This window comes from Schistocerca nitens, chromosome 1 (genome assembly GCF_023898315.1).
Source record: "Schistocerca nitens isolate TAMUIC-IGC-003100 chromosome 1, iqSchNite1.1, whole genome shotgun sequence".
NCBI lineage: Eukaryota > Metazoa > Arthropoda > Insecta > Orthoptera > Acrididae > Schistocerca > Schistocerca nitens.
The window spans coordinates 593556557-593579204 of NC_064614.1; the positions used below are offsets into that span (position 1 = coordinate 593556557).

Below are 22648 nucleotides of genomic sequence, written 5' to 3' on the forward strand. Positions count from 1 at the left end.
AGTAGTACAGATAATTACCTGTGATTCTTCATTCACAGAGATCTTCAGACAATTCCCAGAGATCACATGCCAGACACCCACACCTAGCACCTGTGCAGCATTCAAAGCTGTGCATAAATTTTGACTACGTCTTATAGTGCCTCGGGAATTTTGGGGTAAATTCTAGAGACCCTCATATTTACACTGTCTCGAACATGTGTTATTTTAGAGATGAGTGTGGTAAAGGGGAACTGTGTCTACTGCACCACAATTATGTGTGTGCTGGATGGACGTGTATTGGATGGATGAGCGGTGCGGGCAGGTAGTTGCCAAGTCTGTCTAAGAAGTTACACATTCAGTTCAAGAAATAAATGCGCAGTACTCCATGCGACGTCAAACATTATTGGGTGAACATTTGAATGTTGTTGAAAGAACAGAAGAGACAATTACGTATTCATTCTTTCACTTACTTTCATAAGGTCCACACTGTTGTCTTGTTAAACTTGGAGTGATTTGAATACTGTATTTATGGAAAAAAGAATGTGATAGTTTCTGATGGATCAGAACATGTCGAGCTTAAAAAAAATGTTTTAGTTGTATGAAAACAGTTATGTGTGATGAAAATACAGCGAGATTGAGTTCAAAGTATTCTCGAGTGTACAGCGTTATTTTAAAAGTATAGAAAATTCCTCCAAAGTAGCACCTCATCTTCAGAGAAGAAGTTGTGCAGGACACCGCAGCCGGCTATCATGAAAAGAAGATCGGCAAAGCGACTCCAAGTAAGTTCAATAGCCAAGGGGGAATGTGGGTCTTGAACACCAGTACCACACTGTCACCCTTAATCACCGGAAACAGCCAGAACCTGGACCACCATTTCATGCTAGATTGTGCTGCTTGACACCCCAAAAACTGAAGTTAGTGAAGCAAGAATTCTCATCCATGCTTGCACAAGAAATATGCTACCCACTGAGCAGTAATCGAGCATCTCCACTACATGTTACCCCAGAGAAGAACAATGGATGGTGTCCATGTAACAACTGCATATAGCTCAATGCCAGAATCATTCCAGACTGATATCCAGTGCAGCATAGTGAATATTTTATGTTCAGTGACCACAGTAAGCATATCTTTTCTACATTGGACTTAGTTTGTGTGTTCTACCAGTTACCTGTGGCACGGGACAACGTTGCTAAGGCCACCATCCACAGACCGTTCGGACTATTTGACTTTACCAGAATGCCTTTTGGACACATTAATGCTGCACAAACATTTCAGTGAGTCATGAATGAAGTCACACGTGACTTAGACTTCTGTTACGTGTATATCGACGATGTTCTGGTCATGTCAGACGCAAGACGAGGAAACACCAGTCACACGACATATCTTCACTTGTCTACGTGCACATGGCCTGCTCATCAACCCATTGAACTCCATCTTTGGAGCAGCTGAAGTACAGTTCCTAGACTATACTAGCTTCATCTACATCTAGACTCTGAAAACCACTTTGAGGTGCATGACAGAGGGTATGTTGCATTGTACCAGTAATTGGGTCTCTTCCTATTTCATTCACACATGGAGCAGCAGAAGTATGTTTAACTGAATGCCTCTGTGTGTGCAATAATTATTTTAATCTCATCCTCATAATCCCTATGTGAGCAATATGATGGGGGTTGTAGTATATTACTCGAGTAATCATTTAAAGCTGATTCTTGAAACATTGTTAATAGACTTCCTTGGGATAGTTTACATCTACCTTCAAGAGTCTTTCAGTTCAGTTTCTCTGTGACACTCTCCCACAAATTAAACAGATCTGTGGTCATTCATGCCACCCTTGCTCACAAGCAAGGCATACAATCACCACAAGAGAAACTAGAAGCTATACTTAATTTTTTGCAGCCTACGACAGTTAAAGAATTATGACAATTTCTTGGCATAACCAATGTTTACCATTGGTTTGTTCGCAATCATACCATCCTGGCTGCACCACTGAATAAATTCTTGCACTGTTGACCAAAGCTGAAGAACAAACTTCGGCGAAATAGTGAGGCTGAGTTGGCATTGGCCACCAAGCTGAAGTCTGTCCCTGCAGAAGCTATACTACTAGCACACCCAGATCCGCAGGTGCCTCTAACCCTGATGGTCAACGCCTCTTTCACTGCAGTCAGTGCTGCACTACAACAGTAAATAGACAAGCACTGGCAGCCCTTAGCCTTTTCCAGTAAAACGTAATCACCATCTCAACAGAATTGGTCCCTCTATGATCACATACTGTATGTTGCCTATGCTACTCTTAAGAAATTTTGTCAACTGTTGCAGGAACAGATCACTCTCATCATAGGTACAAGCCACTAACATTGATTTCAGCTAACATCCTGAGAAAGAGCCACCACATCAGCTGCGACATCTCGACTATACCTGACAGTTCAATATCAATATTGTTCATGTTGAAGGAGAACTGAATGTGCCAGACGATGCTCTGTCTTTGATCAAAGCAATCACTGACACAGTTGATATTGAAGCTCTCGCCGCAGCCCAACAACCAGATAGAGAGCTACAAGATTTGTTGGTGCGACCATCAGGCCTACATCTTCGCTGTACTATGCTCTCACTGTCAACTGTGCTGCTGTATTGTGACATTGCCACAACTAAACTGTGACCGTTTGTGACTACTGACTTTTGCCAATGGGCAACTGCCTCTTTACATAACATGATGCAACTTGGAGTACAAGCCACTATCAACACGGTGAAACACAGCTTTTGTCTGACGGCACATGGAGAAAGACTGCAAACAATATGTGCGACAATGTGCAGCCTGTCAATGGAATAATGTTAGCCAGCATGCTAGGTCACCACTTTGCACGTTTCTTCCTCCAAATCACCGACTTCAACATGTCCATGCTGAGCTCGTAGGGCCTCTCCCAAATTGGAAGGATACAACTACTGTATTACAGCCATTAACTGTTTTACATTCTGGCCCGAGGGGTTGCCAATCGCCAATATTACCGTCAAAACAATCATGACTGTGTTCTTCTGGGGATGGATCACCCATTTTGGTGCATCTCTACTAATTACAACAGACCAGGGAAGACAATCTGAGTCGTATCTGTTCAAAGCACTCATCATCCTACTGTGTCTGAAGCAGATTGGAATTACAGCTTGCGAACTGGCAGCGAATGGTTTCATTAAACACATGCACCCAAGACATTCAAAGCCTAAATGATGGGTGCACCAACTACTATCACTGCCAACAGGCTCAAACCAGCTTTCTGCATGCCCTACACTGGTACACCATCTACACACACCACAGACTGAACAAACACTCCAGCCGCTCCACCATCCATCACAGATCAGCAGCAACGGGTGACAGAGTCTACCTCTAATGTAGTATCGGCAGTCTGTGTAGGACCCATTTTCTGATTCAACAGAAAATATTATTGACACTAAGGGGGTGAAGAGCAGTGTTATGTGTAGTGTAGCAGAGTAATGCTATGCACAAGCTATTACTATTTTCAATGGTTATCTTTTGTGCAGTTGCTGACTTACATTTCCTCTTTGTTTTATGTATGTTTTATTCTGTTGTTGAATGTGCTATTAAATGGAGTCATATGAATTATGGGTTTTATGTTGCAGTGAAGTTAATTCACCCAGTGCTGCAACAACTTAAATCTAAGTAGTAACCTGAATGGTGTGAAAGAAAGGTGAGGCTGAAACTCTTCAGGATCAGCTCCACACAGAGAGACATCTCAGATGAGAGCTGGCAATTTGTAGAAAATCACCCACAATATAGAAAGTCCTTAAATCAGAAAATCAATTAAGCTCATTCAACTGAGATTTTTACCACCAGACTTCTTGACTGTGTTAGGGAAAGACTAATCAGTGAAAAATGGTAAAATACGTAAAAACTGCTGGATTTTCTCAACTAACTAGAATAACTGTACAAACGTTTCTTATCAATTAACAAGATAGATATGGGTCATTCCACGTCAAAGGGACCAATATTAACAAATTTCCCCACTTGACCATTTTTAAATCTAATGAAATTTGGTGTGAAGGTTCTATATGGTCTTTGATGGTTATATACCAAATTTCATTCCAGTACCTTCAGTGGTTAAATTCTTAGGGGATTTTAGAGAGGCTACTCACCTGCGCATCAAGTACGAAGGTACAAATGTGCCAAGTTTGCTAGGCTTCTTTAAAAGTTCTAGCAAACATTTGGTCATTTGCTTTCATATACATAGATAACTTTTTATGCTGAATCACACCATGGTAAAAATAGCTAAATATAGATACAAGCCTCTAAAGTGGCTAAAAATTCAACGTGCTATTTTGAGAGCACTGGTTTGACCGACCACTGCTACTTTTCATATGAGCCAATCACACTAAAACTTTGGTAGTTATTCCTACCTATGATGACTATATATCAATCAAATTTTATGAGCACTGGATGCCCAGATGAAAAGATATGCATCTGCAAATTAGGCCAAAATTTTCTACGTGCAGATTTTAGGGTATTTGTGGGGGCAATTTCTCAACTGTGTCTTCCTCAATCCTTTTTTTCTTGCCACAGCAGGATAGAACATCTTTTAAGCTTTCAAAGCTATGTTGTTTAATTTCTGGATCTTGTATATTGATGAGTAAGAATACCTATCAAAAGTAGGGAAAATGGATTACTGATAAACACAGAAATTAATACAATTTGAAGTTGTAAATCAAAAAATATGTAATTTTAGTGTGTTTTAATAGCATAAGATTTTCCTGCGGTTTAGGGAAAGTAACTTTGCTAATAAGAAGTGTTCTTACATTATTTTACAGTACAGAATATAAATATAATAAAACTTCTGAAAATCCCCTTAGGATTATAAAATCCAGAAAATCGTTATGGGATGCTATGTTGCTCTAGAACTTTTTAACCCTACAAAGCATTGCCACTCAGTTTCCATCGGCATTATAAAGCAGCAATAGTTTTTTAAGGCTTTATCCTCACAGCAGTGATACATTGCTGAATCACCACTTTATATTGTTGCTTTCATTACTGGCAATTTTCATAGTGTAAGTCTCCTATGCGGTGTGATCTATGTTGTTGACACTGTACAATCTTAGTGTTGAGTGGTGACTCTTTATCCTCACAGCAGTGATACATTGCTGAATCACCACTTTATATTGTTGCTTTCATTACTGGCAATTTTCACAGTGTAAGTCTCCTATGCGATGTGATCTATGTTGTTGACACTGTACAATCTTAGTGTTGAGTGGTGACTCTTTAAATCGTCAATAATCATTGTTGCAGTTGAAGATAAGCACTAAAACAATATGTTTTACTAGCCTAATTTGTATATTTAATATACAAACAACACTGAATATTGTCTCAAGTCATCACCATTCTATTATGGCAAAAGGGAATTACAATCAGTTGAAATGTCACCAATTGACATGGAGCTTCTTCGGTGTAGGTCTGGGTTTGATTTTACTGAAGATGCCCAGATCTGTTCATATCAGAATACCTTGTTGACAACAAAATTTCAGTTCCTGCAGAAAACTTGCTGCAACCCATTTGGTAAAGAAAAACAAGTAACCAAGAAGGCTTGAACACCAGTAATGATTGCAATGTCTGATAGGTTTAAATTACTGACTAATGACGTTTTTAAACCTGGTCAGAAATTTTTTACCAAATGTAGACATGAAGTGGCCCAAAAACAATCATCCCACCACAATAAGCAAGAATCACCATCCACTGAAGACATGGATGTTGTTGATGCTTGCTTTACTGCTAACACTTCACTTCATTATCATCACTTGGAGAATCATCGTTGAAGTTTCAACAGATCACAAAAGGGTTTCAATGGGATACATAAAATGGAAAGTTCTGAAAGCCCAAGGCAGTATTACTAAGGCAATTGCCACAGCTGCTGGTGTGAGCCAATTAGTTATTGCTCAGATACAAACCGAAGAGTACCAAAAATGTAAAGGTATGAACATCTTAATTGAAGAACTTAAGATTAAGCTTCAGACTTCAAGCAATTGCAGTAATGTTCAAATGTTGACCCTGGTCCCAAACAGCAGGACTACAGAAAAAAATGGCTATAGAATTTTCTGTTTCAACAAAGATGGTGAAGAAGGCTAGGAAACTAAAGACGGCAGATGGGATTTTGGCAACAGCTGCAACCGAAAAGGAGAAAAAGCTCAATGATGGAGTAAAACAAAATGTCCTCCTCCTCTTTTTTTTTTTTAAGATGATGAGTTTACTCGTTTACGCCCAGGCAAAAAGGATTGTGTTGCAGTAAGAATAAATGGGCAAAGATTCACAAGCAGAAACGCTTACTCCTTTGTAACAGTAAAGAAATGTTCATTGCTTATTTAAGTGATTTGGAAATCAACTGAGCTTCTCAAAATTTTGTGAGCTCAGGCCGAAATGGTGTAGTACAGTTGGTGCTTCTGGACCACATTCAGTAAGTGTTTGGCTTCAGCAAGATCCATCCACTATGACTACAAGGATTTGATGAAAAAACTGTAAGCAGTTTGGAATCAAAATATTGTGATTGTCCAGGAAAAATGCAACTAGAGGCTTTTCTTGAAGACGCTTTTAAGGGCTATGGCCCTGAAGAAACAATGGAATACAAGCAATGGGTCCATGCTGACAGAGACATGTCAGAGGACTGTTCAAGATTTCATGGAGGCATCAACTTCGAAAATTACTGGTTTAAGAAGCCATCACTGTGTCAGAACACTGAAGTTTATATCTTAAGCAGCTAAAAAGAAATCTTGCAGAAAATGAATAAATTATAACAATGGATTTTGCTGAGAATTTTTCCTTTGTTGCTCAAGATGCTGTGCAAGGATTCCATTGGGAGAATAGTCAGGCCACATCTCATCCATCTGATGTCTATTTTGGTGGCAAAGAATGTCAGAGTATTAGCGTTTATGTGGTCAGTGACTGTTCTGTCATAATACCATTGATGTCCATGCCTTTCAAATAAAGTTAACAGCATATTTAAAGACAAAGATTGAAAACAATGAGAACATTTATTCCTTCAGTGATGATTCAGCTATCCAATATAAGAATTTCAAAAATTTCATCAATTTATGTCTGCACAAAAAGTATTTTGGCATCACTGCTGAATGGAATTTTTTTGGAACAAGCCACGGTAAATTGCCTTGTGATGGGATTGGGGGGAACAGCAAAAGCACTTGCAGCCCTGTGGTGATAGTGCTCCAGGTATAAAGTTTTTTGTGTACCAAAAGAAGAAACTGAAAATATTCACCCTGAGCAAGAAAAAAGGTTTTCCATGGGACATACATATCTGGAACGAGAGAGAACCAATTAATTGTAATCAGCATTCACAATTAATACCTTCAAAGTAGGTGAAAAAATTCCAGCGCATTCAATTATAAGTTTATAACCAGGACAGTACGTTGCTTGTATGTAGGGCAATTTTTGGTGGGTTGGAAACGTGTATGACGTTTCACATGAACAACAAGGCATCTTCATCAGCTTTATGAACTCACACGGTTCTGCTTGTTCCTTCCAGTGGCTGATTGCTAAAGACACCTGCTGGATTCTGGAGCAACATATCTTCTTGTCTTTAGATGCACCATCAATGTCATCACCAGGAACACAATACAGTTATCCACAATCTGTCATTGAGAAAATTGTAGAAGTATTTAACCAAAAATGGAACTGACACACTATTATTTTTGTTATGCATATTTGCTGTGTTTTGTACTATAGTTGTTGTTATGGCATGTGTTAAATTATTGTTTGAAAATCACTTATAGCAGTGATCAGTCAAACCTTGGCTCTCAGAATAGCGCAACAAATTTTTTTGCCACTTTAGAGGCTTTTATCTATATTTAGGTATGGCTAAATAACTGATTTTGGCCATGGTGTGATCAGCATAAAATGTTGTTTGTGTATATTAAAGCGAATGACCAAATGTTTGCTAGAACTTTTAAAAAAACCCTAGCAAACTTGGCACATTTGCACCTTCATATGTGATGCGAAGTTTAGTAGCCTCCCTTTAAAAGTCCCTAAAAATTCAGTCTCTCAAGATTCTGAATTGAAATTTGGAATGTAACCATTAAAGACCATATAGAACCTCTACAGCAAATTTCTTTAGATTTGGAGATGGTCGAATGGGGAGCCATGGTGCCCTTGACATGAAATGACCCATATAACACAAGAAATGGGAATAGAAAGTCACTTTCCAGAAACAATTGAAATATTTGGAGAACAGTCAACTTTTTTATAATTGTTTAAGAAAGGGGAAAAGGAGCAAACTGTACAGCCAATTCCATGTCCTCAAAGGAGATTAAAGACTATACTATCACTTTGGAGCAATCTCATGCAAAAAGTTATTGAGAGGAGTAGAAGTTCTCACGAGTCTGAATAATGTCCGTTTTATGCATATTGTGGAGATTAACACGATAAACACCAGAAATAATTTTAGATCCCGATAGTGAAGTTAGTATTACTTCTCAAGTCAGCTATAAAAAGAGCATACAAAATGGAAAGACCATCATTTCCAATAAAGAATATCCAGATTTTGGGCACATAATGTTCATATGGATGTAAGGTAGAGGAACAAACTGTTCTACAATTCAAGATGGGCTCTAAAAATTTTCCAAGAGCTGTTAGTAGTCCCAAATACATAAATATCCTTTCAGAATGGGCTGTATGCAAGAAATCCATGCTACAAAAAATGTATAAAATGAAGAATACAGAAAACAAATATGGAAATGTTGGTAGCCATCATACAAAAAAGCTGTGTATGATATAAGCAGGAATATGTGTTATATTGTATGGAAGTGGAAACAGGCAATCAGCTCCGATTCAAAAACCAGAACAGGCAGAACATGAAATGGATCTAAGGAATTGGTAGGAGGAGTAAGGCAGACAGAAACTGAAAATAGCCTGTGTAACCATGTTAAGTATGAGTTGTAGTAAATATGGTAACAGTAATATGAAAAACCATATATGCATAATCACTTCTGTTTACAAAAATTTGCTTATACAGGATGACACAGTAAAACAGGAACATTTTCACAAACCAATAAAACTAGAAGTGATGAAGGAAAGGAATTGCAATTACATTAATTGAAACCTTACAACTTTTCCATTTACAAAAAATTGATGGCATTTATCATTGTTTAAAAATTACGTCCTTTAGATGGCGTCCTCCTACGAATACATTCGTGAAATCTGCTGTTGAGATTCCTCATTGACTGTTGCAACATCTCAGCTGGGATACTGTGAATTGCATCCTGAGTTCTCTGTTTTAACTCATCCAGGGTTCTTGGTTGAGTTGTGTAGACTCTGCTCTTGACATAGCTTACAATAAAACATCACAAATGGATAAATCTGGGGATCTAAGGGGCCAGGGAATGTTACCGAATCACAAGATCACACGGTTGCCAAACAATTCTCGCACATATGCCACTGACTGCTGTGCAGTGTGTGATGTCACTCCGTTCTGCTGAAACCAAGCTTCTTGAATGTTTGGAAAGTTGTTCATTGCAGGTGGAATGACAGTTCGTAACATCTCCACGTGACGATCAGCACTGACAGTTATTGTTTCCCGATAATCCCATGTGATGAAACACCACATCGTACTGTCACTTTACTAGTAAGTAAAGGGCGCTCATGAATGTCACTAGGATTTGTGTTTGCCCAGTAATGGTAATTCTGTTTATTCACATAACCTGCTAGATGCAAATGTGCCTCAGCTGACATCCACTTGTTTAGAAATTCATCGTCATTGTTTATTTTTGTTACCATTTGTTGATAGAATCCTAATCGTAACCGTAATCATTGTCCTTCAATTGTTGCACCATCTGCAGTTTGTAAGGATGAAATTTTAAATCAAGATGAAGAATTCTGCGAACACTCTTCCAGGACATTCCAACCCCTGCTGCTTGCTTACGAACTGAACGCCATGGGCTCCGTAAGACACACTCGTGTACAACATCAATGTTCGCTAGAGAATACACACTTCTTGGTCATCCTGTTGGTTTCCTCTTGAGGGCAGATCCAGTCTCTTCAAAGTTATTAATCCAACACTTTATCGCGTGTTTCGACAGTACGGCACCATGACGTCCTAAATTATAAAAAAAACGTCGAAACTCCCTCTGCGCCGCTACCAAACTACCATTGTTTTCACAAAACATTTTTATGGTTAACATAAGCTGTTGTTCGTTTCACTGATTCATGATTACTGAAGTGGCAAACTGTTTACTCGCTAACTGTCATGAACCCACAGCGCTGCCACCTGCCCATGGCTACCACTACTTATTTCAAGCATTCCCATAATTCTGTGTCACACTGTAAAATCACATCAATCAGATAGAGCACAGAAAACAAGCAGGGAATTTGTTAACTGATATGAGAATGAATAAGTAGCATTATCACTCTAAAACTCTTAACAACAGCACATTTATATTATTATTATTATTATTATTATTATTATTAATACAAGAGTGAAAGTAGTTGGAGGACATGAAACTTATCAGGATTAAGAGCTTATTATAACATTATCATAATGTTTTATACATTTCAGTATTTCAAGTACATCAGGGTAATTTTTCAAACAATCTACACAAATTAAAACTGTCAACAACTACATCTGATAATGCACAATACAAACTTACAATTTCCTTTTGAGTCTTCTTAGTAGATTTTGGAACCTTCTTAGGTGACTTCAACATTTGTATTATGCTATTACATATTTCCAAGAATGGAATACCTTGTTCTGCACAACACTGTTCCATCACATCAAAAACTTCCAACAGGCAGTAAGCATCCAATGCTGACCATGCAACATGAGAAAAAATATATATAGACAACTAGCCTAAAAAAATAATATTTGTTACAGAAAACATAAAATTAAATGAATAGTGTTATATCCAAAGAAAAGCAGGAAAAACCTAGAGAAATCTGTACCTGCATATACTAGTTGTCCTCTACGCAGCGGCCTCTGCTCCCAGTTGGAAAACTGATCAGATTTGTCTAAAGGATGTCCTTTGCACAATTCCACTAACCGGGACAAACTCTCCCCACTTGTGTTTTCACTTCCTAGAAATACACCAAATTCTTGTTACCAAAGTTAAAGGTCAATTATATCACATAGGAAATACACTGATTGTCCTACAGTGCTCTTTTGTTGTTACTCCATTCTGAACTTTAAATTGTTTACAAGAGATTAAAAACTAACAAAATTATGTTTATTTAATGAAGAATTTTTCTAAGAAACTCAAATATCTAAGTTTTAGGTTTCTTGAAGTACATCATGCCAATTTCTTCTGTCCTGAACTTTTCCCAGCAGACTTTCGAGGTTGGAACCCATTACTTCTTTGCCACCTCATCCTTTGCCACCCTCTTCACCTCGTGCCTTCTTCTCCAACATTTACATCTTTTCCAGCAATCATGTATTCTTAATACGTGCCCAAAGTAGGTCAGTTTTTGTTTCAGTATCAGACCTTCACAGAGCAATCCGGTTTTATTTGCTGTAATACTGCCTTATACATTTTCTTTGTAGTCCATGGAACTCTAAAGAGTTTCCTTGAACACCACAATTCAAAAGTGCCTAGCCCATGCCATTCAGCTTTCCTTATGATCGAAGTTTCACATTCATACATCACAGCTGGAAAAACCATAACCCTTACTATAAGGATCTTTGTAGTTGAAGTTATGTCTCCACTTCTTAAAGCATTGTCACAGTTGGACATTGTCTTCCTGTCAAGTAAGAAGCGCCTTTTGATTTTGTGGCACCACCAGCAGCAATCACAGAGTTGAGATAACTGAATGTATAAACTACCTCCATTGGTTCACCTCCTATATACCATGGAATGGTAGGTTTAGTTCCCATAATTTTTGTTTTCTTCACTTTCAGGATTAGACTAGCCTTTGCACTTTCTTGTTTCACTTTCAGTAAGAGGTTTTATTCTTTTAGCTCTTCTTCACTTTCTGCCATCAGTATGGTAACACCCACATATCTAAGGTTATTCGTATTATCCCAACTATTTTAATTCTGGTTTCTTCTTCATGCAGGCTTGCCATATTCATTTCTGAATTTTGACGCATTTAGTTGTTCTATATATGGTTTTCACCAAGGCTTCCTGGCCAAAGTATTTCCATACGAAATGACTGAGATGATCTATCTACAATACTGCAAACTACTTGTGTGGGACTGCTGTATCCAAATCAAGGCACCAGCGGTGATGTCACATTGTGTCACAAATTTGGTGACATACAGTATCAATTAAAGGTGTGTTCACATGATGCCTTTCTTCTCTTCAACCTCGTGCACGTGTTTACGCTTACATTTCCAACAACACAACTACTCATGCATTTGTGCATGTGTTATTTCCTTGACACGCAGGCTGTGCCTGAAAGTGCTTTGCTTCCCAGCTTCAGAGGGAATCTCTTGCGCTGTTTGAAAGATGACAGGCAGCTGGGGCTCATGTGTGTTTCCTTGTGTAGTATGTTGAGGTTATGTTTTATGGCAATTATGTGCAACACTGTTGACTTCAAAGAAAGCACCTACAAATTTTTTAGATGATTACAGACAAACAGAAGACACATAGAATGCTGCTTCTGAAGATTGTTTGAACAGAAATTTGAGATGCTATCCCCTGAGTGTCAAGTATTAGGTAAAAAGTTTCTGATCATGTCATTGCAAATTATAAGATTTTCTCAAAGTAAGAAAAGTGAGACGAGGCCTTCAAAGTTATGAAAAGAGAATATGAAAACAGTAGGCAAATATACACATTATGGTGCCTTAATAGCACTACAATTGTGGAGCCTCATGTCGGAACAGAAGAAGAGAGAGAGCAGATGGTGCTCCTCAACAAACTACTAGGAATTGAAAAGAACACTGAACAAGCATCCATTTTAGTGGATTCTGTGTGGTCTATTGGAATTACTAAATTTGTTGACTATGAGAATGTTAGCCTATATACAATATCTTTTAATTGAAGTTGTGTATATAATTTTTCACAAAACAAAATACAATTAACCATCACTGGCCGACAAAGAATCTCCCTTCAGTGTTTCTCAGTTTCAGGAATAATCACTGAAATTCTGTGTTTAGAAATACAAAATGTGTATACAAGTCACCAGTTGTGAGCTAATAAAATGTTATTGCCAACCTTAATCACTACAGTTTCCCAAGGAGAAAAATCTTACATCTCACTGCAACCACTTCCGGAAATTTGCAGACAAAACATTGCCATCACCTTGTATTTCTCGTACCTCTTGTTATTTAGTTACTGTTTTGCCCAGATTCACCTTGTGCATTTTTTCTGTTGCCTTTCATCACAATAAACACAGCACAAATTGACAAGCAAAGAAACTGATGCAAAGCAGACTGCTTGAACAATGATGCATTGTGCTGACATGAAAATACACATGCATACCTGCATTCTTTCTATTAATTTATGTGCACACTTTTGTTCCCATGTTTAGGGATTGGTCATGTGAAAAGACACAATGTGTGGACCCATCTTGATGGTAACTTATGAAGGCCTTGGGCAAAATATTTTGGTAAAACATCTGTTAGATTCCACTGCACATAAAAATTTCTTAACACCCTTTTGGTGTGCTAATACTCAGTTACAGGGCACAGCAACATAATAATTCATAGATACAGCCTCATCTGACAGTTTCATTAGTAGATTATCTACTTGCATGTATGCATTGTTTATGCAAAGAAACTATAAATGCAACATTATTTCTCACCTGAAGGAATAACGGTAAACATGATGTAAAGATAAGCACAGCAACAACTCTCTCATTATTAAACTTGGGAGTGAAACTCTTCCAAGGAGAGATCCCCAGTGGTGGGACTGACTTTTTTGAAATCATCTACACTGTTATGTAAATTAAGACCCCAGGTATCACACACTGAAGCAATTCATTCTGGTGGGCACTCACTTGTAAGCAATTCATGCAAACAATTTCAGGATGTTGTGTGACACACTATAGCATTAAAAAAGTTGCATCAAATAATCTAGTTGTATGATGTGATGCAGGAGGTTGTGGGTCCAAACCTCACCTTTTTTATTTTTAAATCCTCCTAAAAATGACTTTTGATCATTTTTATTCAGTTAATTGATTTAAATGTGATTTTTTGTTTCCATTCCTTTGTCACATCATTTGAATCATAATAACAACTTCTTCGTTTGCTCTCCTTTTTCTCTCCGTCATTCTTTTTTCACTCAAAATCTTTGTTCATGAGTTTTTAATTAATTGTATACATTAATTTCTATTTCATTTCTTTTCTTTTATCACCCTGTTTTTTCATATACATTATTGCATACATTACATCTATTTTCATTATTCTTATAAACCTTTCTTTAATTTAAAAGTTCATTTGCATTATTTTGTCCACAGTGCAATAGGAATTTATGTTATGTTTTAAATGTTTGTATGATGATTACCATGCAAAAAAATTGCACATCTGGTAACAAAAACTATATTTTTCACACCACTGCACAGTCAATATAAATAGATTGGTCTTTTGGTTTTTAAGTAACAGATTGGAATTTTCAAATAATTGAATATTGTAATAGATAAATGTAATTATATTCATATTCACAAAAATTCTGATTGAAAAAAGAAATATATAAAGAAAAAATGGAACAAATGGAAAAAGTTCATACAGTGATTAAAATAATGTGACAAACGAAAAGATATAAAAAATTACATTTAAACCAATTAACTGAATAAAAGTAATGATCCAAGTCATTTCAATGAAGATTTATCTTTATAGGAAAACTTACTATACCTAACAAGATTTGAACCCACAACCTCTTGCATGTAAAGCTATTATGGGATTAAGACTGGGTGATCTAGCAGTGAGATGCCCGAGTCAACCAGTAATGTATGTGTGGGACTCTGTGAATATGCCTGCTCTCATCTTCGAAGATTAGCATATCCACAGTATTATCGTCACGATGATGTATAATAAAGAGCATCACTTGGTCACCAAGAATATTGAAAGAAACATCTTGGTTCAAGCAGTTCTTCAGGCTTTCCTGGCGATATGTTGACATGTTAAAGTATCGGGTCTTCTGCTGCTTGTTTGGACATGATATTTTAATGACAGGACTCACTGTTTCTTCAGGAGCTCCCTGAATTTGGCAGAAGATCCAATTATTCAACATCTTGGTACATGTTCACAGTAATCAGAAGGAATGAGCCAAAGTCGTGGAATGAAAGCACCCCAAACATTATAGAACCACACCCTCCACACATCTTGAACTACACCCTCCACCCATTGCAATTTAAATGCAACATTGGATGCACCCACTTGCAACATTCACAAATAGGCAAAACCATGACTTGTCTGATCATACTACATCCTTCACCTGTCAGCTACTGTCCTGTTTCTGTGTTACTTGGTTCCCTGAAGATGCGAAGCTTAATGTGCCACTGTGAATACTGGTCTTTTCTGAGGTACTCAACTCCAAATGTTCGTTGTGTGCAGTTCCCTTTGCAATGTTTGGACAAAAAGTGGTTGTGATGGACCTGCAATCACAAACATCAGCAATGTCTGTTGGGCTTAAAGCTGAATGTCATAGACAAGAAGTGACACTCATCTCTCCGCTCACTGTCAGGTTGGATCCTTTTATGATGTCTCTTTTTACGCCAAGATATGTGGCTGCAAATGAAACACCATTCATTGTAGATATGATGGACATTGTGCATTGATACACTAACAAATCAGGAAACTTCATTCACAGTCTGCTCATAAGTATGTCCAAACATGATATCTCCTTTTTGTCATTGTGTCATGTCTCCTCCACATTGGTCCAGTTTATTATGCTGATTTCATATAACCATCTGGCACATACATGCCACTTCACTGCCATAATTGACGTCACCGGTGGAGGATCACATGAATAACTGCTACTGACTGCAGACAATCTACAGTGCTCCAAACTTAGCAGCATTTTTTTTTATTTATTTATTTTTTAGGTGGGTGGAGGGAGGGAGGGGTCTGAATAATTCTGTCCAGTGAGCTTACTTTTCCTGTTATAACATTTGATAGCTTGAAGTTTATCTGTACATCCAAATTTCACTTTCCTGGTTTCTCTCTTTGTCTGGAAAAGTATGGCCCTTCTCACTTACATGCATCTTTTCATATAGCTGTATGTGTAAGCAATAGAAAACAATGCTGGTAACTAGCAGATACTTCTTTTTTATAGTGTCGGTACTTACCAACAAGTAAATGTCACTGTTTGGAAAGTTGATTAATTTTTCCGTAAGTGTATTCCAAAACACACACACACACACACACACACACAGTCTTTCTTGCATTAGCATACATGGTTTTTGTATTTCTACCCAAAAGTGGAAGTCATCAGGAAATCATTAGGAAATGAAGTCGTTTAGTTCATTTCATCATCGTCTTAAGAAAGCAGGAAATTGCTCTTTATTTCAGATGATGCTGTTCAGAAATGAAATGTTTCCAAAAGATATGCAGTCCCACTATTCCATGATTCCATGAATAAAATTCATTCTATGTCTCTCCCCCCCCCCCCCCTCCTCCACCCAATCTGATTGCATCACAACTAATTTTCTTCTCCTCCTCCTCCATTATTTTCACACCCTTCCAACATATGTTCATTACAACATCACACATAAACTGTTCCACATGTTTTCATAGAGGAGGAGATGGAGTTCCGCATTTCAAAGATGTGGCATCCTTCCAATCATAGGTAAGGTGGGAACATCTGACTGAAAATGTGAGTTTGTTAGATGCTAAGAATCTTACTAGTCATTATGAGATGGAAACACTGATCTTCCCTAATAATCCTGAAGCCACATCACATGAAAAGTTAGGGTTCTTAGTGGAACAAATGGTATATGAAAAGGATACAAACAAAAAGACTAAGTGAAAGATATTCAGATACTGGATAAATATCTGAATCAATTTTTTAACAAAGCAGTGAAAAGACAATGTTTATGTTAAACCACAATATTCAAACTGTCACTGGACCTTGTCTCTACAGCACAACATAAAATTTGTTTATTACATTGATCTGAATTTTTCCGCAATAGTACCCTCTGTCGTGTTATAAACTAGTTCATTTGCACTTTTTCTCACAACTGATAAAGATTATGATGGGATTTTGATAAGGGAAAAAGAGGGGGGGGGGTAAGAGAGAGAGAAGCATATGTTGTCACTATCGTGTTCCTTCCTTGCTTAAAACTGACTCCTGGTACACACTGGCACACATTTCAACAGGTACTATACGCAAGTACAAAGTCATACTCAAGAACAGCTTGATGCTACTCAATCCAAAGATCAAAGAACATAACTGTACATAGTTGACGTACTTTATACTTCATATTACAGTGAGGATTCGTAAACCTGTCCTACTGAAGTATCTGCAAACACCACCAATTTCATGAAACTATAATTTTAGGTTATCTGTAATATGATTCTTGGAACTTGTGTTTATGTAAACTAAAATTACTAATATCAAGAAACACTTTAAGGAAGCAAGCAAAACTTCCAAAAGAATGTGTGGTGCACTTCCTGTGTACCTAGTTGACACGATGCGTAAAAACTCATGCCAATTGGGGCTGACGTGTGTTTAATAATTACACTTCATGCACGGCAATGTAAGTTTCACAAATCTGTAGTTTCATAAGTTTTGAGTATTAATTTTGATGATACTTTGTGTTAGTCAAAATATTTTAAGCCATTGCAAATGATGGTTATGGACTTGGTACTCAATACACATTTTTTGGGGTCAGAAGCTGGCCTCAGAAGTCATTTTTGGGCACTGAGTTACTGTAAATTTCATGTTTTCTCATCAAGAAAGTCAAAAGTGTGACATTAACTAATCATTAAATCCTATGTACAGTAGAGATATTTCAGCACTTTGGCTTGCTGAGCACTTGAGAAAAAATATAAATTTGCAATAACATGAAGTAAATGGTGTGTCTGCAACAAAATTTTACTATATGCTTCCAGAAGAGTGAAGTTATACAGTGGCACAGGTTTTTGTCACATGCTGAGAACAGTTTTTGGCAAAATCCGATAGCTTTAGTCTCCAATCGCCTCAATATTCTGGAGGTGCAAGCTAAAGCTAGAAGGAAAATTGTTAAGAAGACTAAGAATGTCTTACTACTCTGCGGTAGTCATTGGAGGAGATGGTTCAGAACTCTATAGATGATGATTAGCATGTAACTAGTATTTGTAAGCTAAGTGCAAGCTTGAGTGATATCTCCAAAACAAATTTTCACTCTGCAACAGAACCTTAATTATACACTTTTGGATGATATAAGGCATATTGCTTAGAATACTCCTCACACTGTTGTGAAGACTATGTCACTCTTTTCACAGTACGATAAGTCGTAGATGAAATAGTTTGTGGAATGTGTTAATTAAGTACTTCAAAAACTGCTCAGGAATGGGGGGTGATCATGCACTGGCATAACTAATAAATCGTCCTACACTTTGTCACATCACACACAACATGCTTTGCATCTGAATACTCCTGGAAAGATGCTACTTTGACAAATAATTCCCAAAAGTATGCAGCATCTTTTAGTTGATCAACGGCTTGTACATATTATCGTTTCTGTGGTCACGCATGTCATGAATAAATAACAATTCGGGCCTGTTAATCAGATCCGAATAACTTTGCTTTTGTTCTTCTTAGTTGACTTCTTTTTCTTTGCACTGCCTTCAGTGCCAGAGACTGAAAGAAAGCTGGAATCCTCCTCAGATCTATGTATGGACTAAAACAATTTCTTCTTTCAATATATATCTATTAAAGCTTCTTTGTACATCAACAGATAACTTCCTTCAGACGTGTATAATACAACTGTATTACAATCACTTGAATTACAGATGTGTTGTGTCATTAGACTGCACAACATGAATATATTTTGACAAATCAAAATGTCTCAGAATTAATGACAGAATGAGTCTTTCAAACCTTCTTTTGTTTTGTTTCTATGACATGAGTATTGTTATTGTGAGTGCTATTCTTCCACAGCCACAACAACCTCCAAGCAGCAACATCTAAGAACAAGTGCCCAAGGTGGATATCTTAAACTCATCATCCCAATTTGAAGATTTGTTGCACCCAAGTACCTCATATTACCTACACATAGACCATTCCTTCCACAATACACTGTCTGAAACATAACTGTTAACAATAACTTCATTAAATATTACATTCATCTTTCACCACTTAGATGGACAGAGTGTAACTCATAATTCTCCCAAAAATTCTGTGTTCCACATCACAAAGCATTATCCATCCCACCCCAACTGTATCCAATTTATTCTGTATGTATTTTTTTATGTAAGTTTGTTCATAACAGAGAGCTGCAATCAACAAAAAATAAATAAATAATTTAAAAAAATACTGCAGCTTGGACAAAGCCATGTTTATTGAAAACTACTCATTTAGTATTTTCTATGCACTTACAGGAAAATTACTATAGTGATAAACAGGTTTTTGAATCCTGAGCTACAATAATGGACCAGGAAACACAGACGCTGTATTACTGATAGTTTACAGGCCATTAACAAGAAATTTATTTAGTTTCATAAGGCAGAGAGATACTTTTTTAAAAAGGTTATGCAGAATTAACTGGAGACTCATTATCTACGGATACTTTAATATTGATTTTCTGTCGGATAATACCGATCGAAGACACATTGAATGGTTGATATACAGCTTTTGATTATTTGCTAAAGCGAAACTTCTTGCGAGAATTGAAGGACATAGTGCAACAGCCTTTCAATTTGTTTGGCTCAATTATATCCTGTGATTTAGTTGTAAAGGTAGTAGTCAATGATTTATCTGATCATGATGGTCAAATGTCATCAGTAAAATATGATGACCACTTAGGTTCAGATCACAGAAAAAAAAGTACCAGATCATGGAGTCATAATAAACAGCGTTTCTAGCTAATTCATAAGACAAGTTGCAGTCAAGAACTGGAACTACAGTACCATTAGTAATGTAAAATCCTCCTAACATAAAAAAACCTGGTCACACACATAGTGCTGCTGCTGTTGTTGTTGTTGTTGTTGTTGTTGTTGTGGTCTTCAGTCCTGAGACTGGTTGGATGCAGCTCTCCATGCTACTCTATCCTGTGCAAGCTTCTTCATCTCCCAGTACCTACTGCAATTTACACCCTTCTGAATCTGCTTAGTGTCTTGATCTCTCAGTCTCCCTCTATGATTTTTACCCTCCACGCTGCCCTCCAATACTAAACTGGTGATTCCTTGATGCCTCAGAACATGTCCTACCAACCGATCCCTTCTTCTAGTCAAGTTGTGCCACAAACTTCTCTTCTCCCCAATCCTATTGAATACTTCCTCATTAGTTATGTGATCTACCCATCTAATATTCAGCATTCTTCTGTAGCACCACATTACAAAAGCTTCTATTCTCTTCTTGTCGAAACTATTTATCACCCATGTTTCACTTCCATACATGGCTACACTCCATACAAATACTTTCAGAAACGACTTCCTGACACTTAAACCTATGCTCAATGTTAACAAATTTCTCTTCTTCAAAAATGCTTTCCTTGCCATTGCCAGTCTACATTTTATATCCTTTCTACTACGATCATCATCAGTTATTCTGCTCTCCAAATAGCAAAACTCCTTTACTACTTTAAGTGTCTAATTTCCTAATCTAATTCCCTCAGCATCACCCGACTTAATTCGACTACATTCCATTATCCTTGTTCTGCTTTTGTTGGTATTCATCTTATATCCTCCTTTCAAGACACTATCCATTCCGTTCAACTGCTCTTCCAAGTCCTTTGCTGTCTCTGACAGAATTACAATGTCATCGGCAAACCTCAAAGTTTTTATTTCTTCTCCATGGATTTTAATACCTACTTCGAATTTTTCTTTTGTTTCCTTCACTGCTTGCTCAATAATACAGATTGAATAACATCGGGGACAGGCTACAACCCTGTCTCACTCCCTTCCCAACCACTGCTTCCCTTTGATGTCCCTCGACTCTTATAACTGCCATCTGGTTTCTGTAAATTGTAAATAGGTTTTCACTCCCTGTATTTTACCCGTCACCTTCAGAATTTGAAAGAGAGTATTCCAGTCAACATTGTCAAAAGCTTTCTCTAAGTCTACAAATGCTAGAAATGTAGGTTTGCCTTTCCTTAATTTAGCTTCTAAGATAAGTCATAGGGTCAGTATTGCCTCACGTGTTCCGATATTTCTACGGAATCCAAACTGATCTTCCCCGAGGTCCACTTCTACCAGTTTTTCCATTTGTCTGTAAAGAATTCGCGTTAGTATTTTGCAGCCGTGACTTATTAAACTGATAGTTCGGTAATTTTGACATCTGTCAACGCCTGCTTTCTTTGGGATTGGAATTATTATATTCTTCTTGAAGTCTGAGGGTATTTCACCTGTCTCATACATCTTGCTCACCAGATGGTAGAGTTTTGTCAGGACTGGCTCTCCCAAGGCTATCAGAAGTTCTAATGGAATGTTGTCTACTCCCGGAGCTTTGTTTCGACTCATATCTTTCAGTGCTCTGTCAAACTCTTCACGCAGTATCATATCTCCCATTTAATCTTCATCTACATCCTCTTCCATTTCCATAATATTATCCTCAAGTACATCGACCTTGTATAGACCCTCTATATACTCCTTCCACCTTTCTGCTTTTCCTTCTTTGCTTAGAACTGGGTTTCCATCTGAGCTCTTGATATTCACACAAGTGGTTCTCTTTTCTCCAAAGGTCTCTTTAATTTTCCTGTAGGCTTTATCTATCTTACCCCTAGTGAGATAAGCCTCTACATCCTTACATTTGTCCTCTAGCCATCCCTGCTTAGCCATTTTGCACTTCCTGTCGATCTCATTTTTGAGACGTTTGTATTCCTTTTTGCCTGCTTCATTTACTGCATTTTTATATTTTCTCCTTTCATCAATTAAATTCAATATTTCTTCTGTTACCCAAGGATTTCTACTAGCCCTCGTCTTTTTACCTGCTTGATCCTCAGCTGCCTTCACTACTTCATCCCTCAAAGCTACCCATTCTTCTTCTACTGTATTTCTTTCCCCCATTCTTGTCAATTGTTCCCTTATGCTCTCCCTCAAACTCTGTACAACCTCTGGTTCTGTCAGTTTATCCAGGTCCCATCTCCTTAAATTCCCACCTTTTTGCAGTTTCTTCAGTTTTAATCTACAGTTCATAACCAATAGATAGTGGTCAGAGTCCACATTTGCCCCTGGAAATGTCTTACAATTTAAAACTTGGTTCCTAAATCTCTGTCTTACCTTTATATAATCTTTCTGATACCTTCTAGTATCTCCAGGATTCTTCCATGTATACAACCTTCTTTTATGATTCTTGAACCAAGTGTTAGCTATGATTAAGTTATGCTCTGTGCAAAATTCTACCAGGCGGCTTCCTCTTCAGTTTCTTACCCCCAATCCATATTCACCTGCTACATTTCCTTCTCCCCCTTTTGCTACTGACGAATTCCAGTCACCCATGACTATTAAATTTTCGTCTCCCTTCACTATATGAATAATTTCTTTTATTTCATCATACATTTCGTCAATTTTTTCGTCATCTGCAGAGCTAGTAGGCATATAAACTTGTACTACTGTGGTAGGCGTGGGCTTCGTATCTATATTGGCCACAATAATGCGTTCAC

The 22648-nt window shown here is 37.5% G+C and overlaps 1 protein-coding gene across 5 annotated transcripts in view; it reads right to left on the minus strand.

Annotated features, from left to right (window-relative positions):
- LOC126256060 (exonuclease mut-7 homolog) overlaps window positions 1-22648 on the minus strand; it is a 227486-nt gene that overhangs the window by 60382 nt on the left and 144456 nt on the right. For all 5 annotated transcript variants that reach the window (XM_049955452.1, XM_049955454.1, XM_049955455.1 and 2 more), the window contains exons 12-13: window positions 10913-11044; window positions 10621-10778 (exon numbers count right to left, since the gene is read on the minus strand). In XM_049955452.1, the coding sequence (XP_049811409.1) occupies window positions 10621-10778; window positions 10913-11044 (290 nt within the window). The remainder of the gene's footprint in view (window positions 1-10620; window positions 10779-10912; window positions 11045-22648) is intronic.